Source organism: Sparus aurata, chromosome 20 (genome assembly GCF_900880675.1).
Source record: "Sparus aurata chromosome 20, fSpaAur1.1, whole genome shotgun sequence".
Classification (NCBI taxonomy): domain Eukaryota; kingdom Metazoa; phylum Chordata; class Actinopteri; order Spariformes; family Sparidae; genus Sparus; species Sparus aurata.
In genome coordinates, this window is record NC_044206.1 from 25133919 (window position 1) to 25144010 (window position 10092).

The 10092-nt window shown below is 44.6% G+C and overlaps 1 protein-coding gene across 2 annotated transcripts in view; it reads left to right on the plus strand.

Moving 5' to 3' along the window:
- ttyh2 (tweety family member 2) overlaps nucleotides 1-9764 on the plus strand; it is a 57806-nt gene extending 48042 nt beyond the window's left edge. Inside the window, exons 7-15 of one of the 2 annotated variants that reach the window (XM_030400269.1) lie at nucleotides 310-379; nucleotides 473-528; nucleotides 2567-2659; nucleotides 2776-2868; nucleotides 3247-3389; nucleotides 5499-5684; nucleotides 5770-5848; nucleotides 7332-7358; nucleotides 8819-9764. In XM_030400269.1, coding sequence (XP_030256129.1) covers nucleotides 310-379; nucleotides 473-528; nucleotides 2567-2659; nucleotides 2776-2868; nucleotides 3247-3389; nucleotides 5499-5684; nucleotides 5770-5848; nucleotides 7332-7358; nucleotides 8819-8899 — 828 coding nt within the window. In that variant the 3' untranslated portion in view covers nucleotides 8900-9764. The remainder of the gene's footprint in view (nucleotides 1-309; nucleotides 380-472; nucleotides 529-2566; nucleotides 2660-2775; nucleotides 2869-3246; nucleotides 3390-5498; nucleotides 5685-5769; nucleotides 5849-7331; nucleotides 7359-8818) is intronic. The other variant, XM_030400270.1, reaches the window with a different exon arrangement.
- The last annotated feature ends 328 nt before the right edge of the window (nucleotides 9765-10092 follow it).

Below are 10092 nucleotides of genomic sequence, written 5' to 3' on the forward strand. Positions count from 1 at the left end.
TGTTTGTTCTGAGCTCGGGGGACGTTTAACATTCAGGCGGCACGGTTCAGACGAGACCACCGGCTCCTCGCTTCTGTTATTTCTGTGGCGGCAGGTTTCTTGTTAGCTGTGAGCCGTGTGAGTGACAGGATGGAAGTCCTCCTGTCTAGACATGTTAAAGAGGATTATAAGAGAGGGGTTGTCCTCCTCATTTTCCTCATTGTGTGACAAAGCGATGAGGTGATAAGCTTCGACAAAAAGACTCCCAGCCTGTTAACGGACTGTAAGCTGCAGGCTCAGCTCTCACATTGTGTCCTGTTTTTGTTTCAGGGCACGAGTGACTTCTGTGTGTCCCCTGACAAATACCTCCTGAGCCAGACGAAGGGGATCATCGGTGCTGGTGAGCTTCAGCGTGGATGGAGATGAAAAAACGCTGCGTTAATGGAGCTGCGACGTGCTTTTAATCAGCTTCTTCTTCTTCTTCTTCCCACAGATATCGTTCATTACTACCTTTACTGCAACCAGACTCTCACCAACCCCTTCCAGCAGGTAGGAAACTGTTCACAGGAGGTAAAGTACATTAACTCTCCAGTTCCAGTCAGCAGCCAACACTACAGAACATAAACCGTCCAAAAACGGAGGTTGGGTCGGGTCGGGTCGCTGCCACAGTCGGGCCGATAAACAGGAGTGAAGATGAACCCACTTTTTAATCCCAGAAGTTTGAGAGTAACCTCCGAGCTGTCCCTCCGTCAGATAAACAACAGAGGATGGTTATTTGTATCTGAGCATGTGCGACACCAAACACACATGTTCTGACCCGCTCAGCTGCTCGACACAGCAGTGTTCCTTGAAAAGGTTTTCCGAATTAAATATATTTGAAATGTTTCCAGATTGAAATCGGATCTTTTTCTGATTGAAGACGCACCATCAGGCCCGAGGAGTCGAGCCAATTACTAAATGTCAGATTTAATCCTCGACGCTGTAGATATCAGGTTGGGTACCGAGCCCAGACACCAGAATTTTTTAGTCCTGGCAAGAAATAATTTCAAATAATGCAAATTCCTGTCTGTGCCGAGGGTTCAGCACGACTGCATTTGAATGCGGAGCCGTTCATTTATGGTGATTTAAACGCTGATGGAAAAATGGGTTTTACGTAACTTGAAATAATGAGAGTTTTGTTCACTTTAAACTTTAAACGTCTCGACGTCTTTTGACCCGAAACTCAGTCGCTCAGAGCTCGACGGGGAGTTCGTGTCTTCGCCCTTCAAGCCTCATCTGTCTCACACTGTTTCTCCCCGTTCAGCCCCGTCGCTCTGATTTACATCCTCACTTCTTCCTCGTGAGACTGGTGGAGCGCAATCTTTTATATCGTTCCTCCTCTTCTGTGTTCTTTCTTCATTCTCTGGCATTCATCAAGCAAACAGGCCAAAACATGCAGGAATGGTACAAAGCTGCCAAGGCCGATAAAGGACTGAATCTTCCTCCTCGTGCCCTCTCCCTGCTGAGGTTGTGCGAGGTGACTCCTCGGAGAGACTTCGGGTCACATCACTGTGTCAGCGGTGAAGTCAATTTCTGCCAGCTCCGGCCCAGCGGAGCTCAGATCTTATTATCTGGCTCTCGTCGACATGTCCTGGGGATAACGAGAGCACAGCGAACAGAGGGCAGACGAGCGTCACCCCGCCTGGTAAACACAGTCGGCGCTCTCTCTCTCTCTGTCACACAGATACCCAACAGGTGCAAAGTTCACCTGCAGTGCTGGCAGATGCAGGGATTCACCCTGATTGGCAAACATACCAGCTCTCCCCCTCGTCCTCCTTCATGTCGCTCCCTCGTGTATTCTCAGGCTGCCCTGTACTTCCACCCTCCGTGCCCTCGGATTTCATCGCTCTGGGCATCAACGCCGCTCTTTTTTTTTTTTTTCTATTCTTATCACCGACATCTCTTCTCCTTTTCTTTTTTCCTTTTTAACCGACTTCCTCCATCCACTTTCTCTGTCCTACTTTATTTGGCTCAGAAAAAACTAAAGCTAAAATATAAAAAAAATAAAAAAGCCAGATTGGATCGGGCTGTTGGATTTGTGTGCAGGTCGACCGCTGACAGTCATGCAGATCCAGAAAGAGTCAGATCAAAGGAAAGCAATCACATTTATGGATGGCGGAGCTAACTGACCGTATCCTGTTTCAATTCAACACTGCGCCACAGGACAGGAGTGGCGTCCAGGCGGCTCCTGTTGTGAAGATATCATTTTTTACTTTGGAGATGTGGCAGATTAATTCACTTATAGCTACACTTGTGCCAAAAAAAAAAAAAGAAGCACGAGGCAGACGAGGATGTGATCAGACTGAATGTGGAGGCTTATTTTGCCCCCTGTTGGTGAGAAGATGAACCTGCACGACCACAATCACAGACACAGATATCTGTCCTTCTCATCTATGTTAAGACTTAAAGAATGATGGAGGTTGAATATCCATAATTCAGTATTTTTGCTACTGGAAGTTTGGTCAGCTGGTGGTTGATGATGTGGAGAACCGAGCTTTACTTTCTCTGCTCATCAGTGTTAATCCTCTGTTCTCTCTCTCGTCTGCAGCCTCTGACCATCTTCCAGAGGTCCCTGACCACCATGCAGATCCAGATCCAGGGTCTCCTGCAGTTTGCCGTGCCTCTGTTCCCATCAGCCGAGGTATCACAAACACCGAGCCACGACTGCTATCCTTGAGAGTAATGGGAGTCAAATTATTTGTGGAGCAGCATATGAGGTGGATTTTCCAGTGATTGTGTACGTTGTCCTCTCCGCAGAGAGACCTGGTGGGCATCCAGCATGTGCTCAATTCCTCCGAGGCCAGTCTGCACCAGCTGACCGCCCTGCTGGACTGCAGGGGGCTCAACAAGGTTCGTCCTCTTCATCCTAATTGGCATCACAGCAGCACAACTAGGTCAACAGGAGAGTAAGTGGCCTCGCAGGACTAAAGCATCAAACTGAAAGTGGAGCTGGGAAAGAGAGCGGAGCGGAGCGAGGCACAACAAGAAGGATTTGAAATTTAATGAGATCCACTCTTTCTGTTTTCTTACAAACGCATATGTGAGTTTCCTGCAGAGAGCGAGTCACGACTGCCGCGCAGTCTGTATGAAAAATGTTGAACTTGAAGTGAAGTTTGGAGGCGACACACTCCAGCGCTCTAAGTGCTTCTTCTAACCGAGTCAGACGTCACAGAGGGAGTCGGCCTTTACAACCATCTTGTGTTTTCATTACGTGTCTGACCTCTTTAGGACTACCTGGACGCGATGGTGGGGGTGTGCTACGACGGCGTGGAGGGCGTGCTCTACCTCTGCCTCTTCTCCACCCTGGCAGCCTGTGCCTTCACTGTCATGCTGTGTGCCATTCCCAGGGCATGGAGACAAATTGCCTGCAGGTCAGTTCGTTCTCTGCGTGTCTGCCTGAGCGCCCTCATTTCCTCGTCCTGCAGCCGCCGCTATGCAGCTCCACGCACCGAATGAGCCAACCAGAGCGTGCATGTGTGTGTTTGTGTGTGCGTGAATATTTTTTACAATTGCTCAAGCGAGGCCAGATGTTCTGCTACCAATACAAATTCTCTTGTGAGTGCTTCAGAATACCTTCGTTAAACAAGGAGAAGGCAGATTTTTGATGCACACGTTGTCTCAGATGATGATGATGAGAAATTCAGTCGAGGTTTGTCGTCCACAAAACAACAGCATTGCAGGATTCTCCTTAACAACCCAAGTAGACAACACGTGCGTCCATACAGCTCGTCTGGTGTCTCTAAGAAGTCGGTCGACCTCGTGCAGAACGCTTTCAGCAGCTACTGTGAAGATTTCGGTGTAAATAAAGTCTTTCCAAATCAATTTGGGATCTCAGAGCTGCTGGAGACTTTTTTATCTATTAATCTATTCTATTTGTGTCCTTCTACTTCAGCTGTTTAGCAGAATGCTGCCACTCTGTTTTGCTGTGAAGCCCCAGAAATGTTTTGTTGACGACGAAACTCCGCCTGATTTTCCATCAGCACGAAGCTAAGCTGATAATTTGTGCACTTATCCTTTAATTTCCTGTCCTTGAATTGATTTTTAAGCTGTTTCAGTGAACACTGAAAAACAACATGCAGAGAATGTGAGCAGATCTGAGACACGATGACCAATTCATCACTTTTAACTCCCTGTCAGCGACCTCATCATCACGCCGCCGCCGTCAGCAGCGCCGCTTTGTAAAAGCTTCTCGTCTCGAGTTGCAGACAACAAAGAAGCAGCCTTCTTTAAAATGCAAGAAACCAAATTCACATTGTCTTTTTTTCATCTGTTTTCTGGGTTTGATTTCCTGACAGTTCAGCCTGTGAATGCTTATCAGCAGCTGACATCTGAATCTCGCTGGAAGGGAAGAGTTCCCGCTCGCAGCTGCATTAACATGCACCGATAACACGAGTTTGTCAGAGAGAAAAGGTGTTGAAACGGCGGCTTTGATGGATCGTGTGTGCCTTGAAAGTTTCAAGTATCTGTAACCTGATAATAATGCAGCACTAAGGAAACACTAATCTTCCTGAAAGACAGGAAATGAAGCTAACACCTTGCTGTACGCTTTTGGAAATGGTACCAGACCTCAGACTCAACCAGTGAGGCAACTCAGTGATGTCAAGAAACTATTTAAACTCACGCAAGAAGAAAAGTTCATGTTGCAGCAACAGCTCACCCAAAAATACACATTTAGTCAGCAGTCCACAAAACATTTCTGGAGCTTCACAGTGAAACAGTTGCAGCATTCTCATAAAGACTTGTTTTAAAATGTAAAACTGATGTTTAAGTATGTTATTTACATCGTATGCACAGCTGAGCTCATTCACAGATCTCAGATGTGAAGCATGCTAACGCTTTTAGCTCAGCAGCTAAAGTGCAGATAACATCTTTTTAAATTAATTTGGGATGTCAAAGCTTCTGGAGACTTGGATTACACCAGTGCGCTGGACTTCTGGTAGTTTTAAAACAAGTCTCCTTCTGCTGCAGTTGTTTAGCAGAATGCTGCAGCAGAACTGTTTTGCTGTGAAGCTCCTGAAATGTTTGTTGGACTTAAACTTAACAATCTGAATGAGGTTGGGTAGATAATGACCGACTTTTCATTCATGGTCATCGTCCCCCTTGTTATTATTCTGTTTACTTCCACTTTGGGTATAATTACGCTCTAACATTTGGGACTTCAGAGGATGTAAACAGGAAGTATAATTGGATTCAGTGAGTTGAGCTGTAGGCGACAACTGGAGCCTTTAATCTATATTATGAACATTTTGGCTCATTGGCACCATTAAAAGTTTGCAGAATTAGCTGTTGGACGTTTCTGTTTGCAGTGTACCCATTAGTGTACAAAATGTGAGAGTTCTCGGGGAAGTTCTGAAGAAAGAGAGTCAGGAGCATCTTTGTTTCCTCTGAATTCTTAAAAATATGTCCATCCACCAGCATCCACCCGTCCTCTCTCCTCACGCCTCTGGACTCACCCGTCTCTTCTCGTCTTGTTTCTCCAGGGAGCGGGATTACGACGACATTGACGAGGAGGATCCGTTCAACCCGCGGGTCAGGAGGATAGCCGCTCAGAACCCCAACCTCACCAACATGCACAGCTTCTGCAGCTACAGCAGCAGCATGGGCAGCCAGACCAGCCTCCACCCGCCCGCCCCGGCCGTCTCCAACGCCCCCATGTCCGAGTACATGTGAGTGGACGGAAAATAAGAATGTGTGATTTTTAGACTTCGTATTTCCGCCCACATCTGACTCGAGTGTTTCGTCCTTTCTCAGGAACCACACGGCTCTGTTCGGGGGAAATCCGCGGTACGAGAACGTGCCTCTGATAGGACGAGGCTCTCCGCCCCCGTCGGTGCGTTGGGTCCCAGAGGCCAAGTCCTTCCTATGACGTCATGTTTAGCCTTTCAAGCGCCAGATATAGCTTTTATATAAACAACTGCTGATTCTTTAACCCACCTCACTTTCTTCTTTAAAGTTCACCTTTATATTCACTCAAATGCTAAACCGTATCTAACCTTTCTCTGATCTAATCAACTGAGAGTTTCCTTAAAGATGTTTGAGAGAGATACTCTTCAGCTGCACACTGTGCCTTCTTCCGGCCCGCGGGAGGCACCAAAGCAAGGCGAGGAGAAGTAATGTAGTTAATATTTAATCATCAACCGAACATCATTTAGTTTCCTTCAGGCCAAATTCCCAGGAGGAGGTGACATGGGTCCTGAGCCATAAACTCCCTCACAGTTGACACTAAAGGTTTTCCTTCCACATTGAATACATCCAGCCTCTCGCAGGACCACTTGTCTCCTGCCGCTGTACATCAGGGAGATAAATATAGAAACATTTTGGATTAAATTTTCATCGCGCGCGGCCTCGCGTGTGATGGATTGCAGCAGTTTCGTGCAACTTCTGCAGGTGTCTTATCTACTTTAGATCAGCGTTTTATAAACTTCTTTTAAAAGGATAATTCATAATTCACCTCACAGTGTTGAGATCAGCAGCTCAGGAAAAACAAACCAAACACATTCTTATTTATGATAAATGGCACATTATTTATTGCCACATATAGAGGGCTGAAAGAAGTATTGTGCTTATTTTCAGGTTCATAATTTTACTCTAGTTTTTCTACTCGACATGCTGCAGTCTGTCTGTATAAGCTAAATCCTACATTTTGTCACTTTGAGCACACATGTATGTAAAAATTTGTAAAAAATGACTCAGAAAAATATAAAAAACCATAAAAATACCCAAATACACCGGAGCCTGCTCTGATTGGTCAGCTCGCACACGCCTGAGCCAGCACCACTAAAAACAGCAGAGCAGCTGTGCCTGAGGCGTTTCAGGAGCAGTGTTTTCTGTGGGAGAGACGAGCTTCTTTGTAACATTAAAGATCTTTTACATACAAACAAACCAAAAAAAACAACTAAAAAGCATGATAGGTCTCCTTTAAATCCATGAAACTGTTTTAAAGATTGATTTATTTTCTACCTCTCATGTTTGTTTTACCAGTTTTTGCAGATAAAGCAGAAAAACATCCTCTTCTTTTGCTTTTGCCGGTCATGTTTCTCATTAACCTTCAGCCTATAGTTCCAACTCCAGCTAACGTAATAATACGATGTCCTTTGCCTTCTGACTTCACTCCTAATTAATACCAGCAAGTGATGTATAATTAAATTCTCCCTCATGACTACAACTGTACAGCATCATGCAGCAGTCTGCAGCTAACAGCTTCTTTTATGTATTTTTTTTTGTTTGTTCGTTCGTCATGTGTTTGTTTGTTTGTTTGTTTGTTTTTATCTTTCATTTCTATATTTCCTCTTTTTTTTAATCAACTTTTGGAGGTATACTCTCAGCAGTATAGAAACAGAGTAAGTCTTTTCAACTCTTCCTCAGGTTTATCTCCCTTCACTTCTTCCTCTGTTGCATCTCTTGTTTGTTTTTGTTTTTTTCCTCTCCTTCACTTCACACCTCTCGGTTTGGTTTCCTGTGCAGTTTTGTTGTTTGTTTTCCTGTTTGGCATGGCTTTTAAAACTCACGACCTGCTGTCCTTCATTCCAGAGAGTCTGTTTGAGTTAGTGAGGGTCTGTCTGCCCCTGGTGTTCACAGGGTGGTTCTGTGGTTCTGTCCCCGGCTCGCCTCACAGTTAGCCTCCCTGTGCATGCAGTTCATCGATTCTATAGCTTGTGGCGCCACCAGGTGTTAAACACCGAGCGCTGTGTGGCGCTATAGAATTTATTTTATCTGGGTATTAACAGATTTGGATTGATTCAGTCTTAATGTTGACGTGATTGTACATTGTGTGAGCCAGTTTCTTAGGTATGGGTTAAAGGAATACTCTGTGAAATAATCTCTCTTTTGACGACAGAATTTGAAGGTGGCTCTTTAAAGTTTCTTCGTTGGAGCCGGCGACTGTAGTCGGCTTGGAATCACAGCAGCTAGTCGATTACAGTGGCGACCAAGAGCGAAATACTTTTTCCCATAAGCTTCCAGTGTGCAAGGATCTTCTGTAAAAGGGTGGATACATTTTTTTGGAGTGTCACGACCTCCGCATAATGACTTGTTTCCCTTTAATAACTGGAGCCATTAGGTCCAATAACAGAAAGTCTAGAAGAGCCGCACGATTACATTATTTAATCCCTATTCAAGTTAGACGGGTGCCGAGCCGGAAGTCAGACGACTTGGATGAAAGTCTCTGAAGATCCAGGTATTTTCATGCTCCCGAAGTCGCCACTGAGCAGCTTTCTTAGGAGTGAATGAGGCTGTGTCAAGTTTTAACGCAGCATCATCGGCTGCAGCCCATTTTCAAGTGTGAAGTCGACAGACAGCATTATCCAGAGGAACCATATTGCTGAAAATCCATCAGTTTATCAGCTGTTCTGTACTCTTTTTGTTCTGCGCTGAATATAATGTGAAGTATCCATAAAGTACGTCACCGTCAGGGATCATCAGTTTACTCGATGACAATAAAAGGGTCCCTTAAGAAGAAATGTCGGGAAACGGCTGATCTAGATAGCAGAATCAATCTTCTCATCTAACTCGCAGCATGAAAGCGACAAAAGCGTGTTTCAAGTCTCAGTCTGCCGCTGAAATCCATTCTTACTTCTGTGAGTCCGAGCCGCCGCCAGCCGCCAGCTGAGCTTCAATCTTTAAAGAGCCACCTTTGAATCCCCACACAGGGACTATTCCTTTAAACCCCCCGTGACATTTTATTTCTTTTCTACCTTTTAAGATAAGGCTCAGTCCACACCTGTGACACCTCAGTGCAGCTCGCAGAATCAGCTCATAATGTTCTCCGTGTGTGTCTTTGTGTTTACCTTTCCCTCCACAGTACTCCCCCAGCATGAGGGCCACCTATCTGTCCATGACCGAGGAACAGAGAAGACAGTTTGGGAACGACTTCCAAGCATAGACTTCTTTATCTCCACACACACACACACACACACACACACACACACTCACAGAAACAGAGATTGTGTGGCTCTTCTAAGCGTTATCGAGGACGGTGTAACATCTCGTTAGTCCAGGACTCAGGACAATGGAATCATACTCATGAATGATTAATCACATGTTTCTGTCTGATGTGGGGGGAACTTCCTAAATACTGCGTTACTAACACGTTGTTAAAAAGAAAAGAGGATGTGACAGCAAAGACTCGACCGTCTGTACGAAGAGGAAGCTGATGATTAATAACTGTGATGTTGCAGTAAATCATAGAAATGTGGTCATGACAGTTTGAAGTTTCCAAAAACACCCCTTACATTCAGGTGATGTAGACACGACATGTTGTTTTGTATGTATTGTGCTTCATGCTTGATGTTTGTGAAGCACAAACCGGCACTGTCGGCACGCAGCAGGAGGTGTTGTTGAGGTTTTTAATTTATTTCCATTCACACACAGACGCCTGCGAGCGAAGCTTTATTCTTTTTTGTTTCCCCCCCGGAGAGACGAGACGCCCTTGAGACCACGGCTTCTGTATATAAGTTGTACAATAACAGACTGTTGACTCATTCTGATGTGTTTTTATTTTGTTTAAACAATGTGCCATTTTTTTATATATTTTTTCTAGTTTTTTGTGGGGATGTCGCATAAGATCACTCTTTTTTATTTTCTTCAGGCCGATTCATTCACGTTCTCCGCCTACTTAATCCAGCTAACACAAAAAAAAGTTGTAGTTTTTCCGATCGTAGCTTTGAGAAGCTGTGCTGCTCTAACCGTGATTAATGAGAACATTCAGGTAATTATTATTTTTTTATCGTTTAAACCCATCCAAACAGTCCGTGTTTGTATCGACTAACAATGACTTTCTGTAGGGATTTAATATATACACTTTTTTGTTTATTAATTTTTTTTTTCTCAAGTGTCATTTATTTCCGCATGTTGCATTGTACAGGCACTGAAGGTGGTGCTTAATTTTTGTGTGTGACCTTAAACTTCAGGGTCTTAATGTGAGTTGAATAAATCAGTTTTGAGTAAAACTCTGTTTGTCCTCACTTTCTTCTTGATGTTCATGTCCTTTGGCTGCAACAGAAATGTACTTTATTACACTGTGTATCATCATCACTGACACTAAAGGACATTAAGCCCCTATAGACTTGAATTACG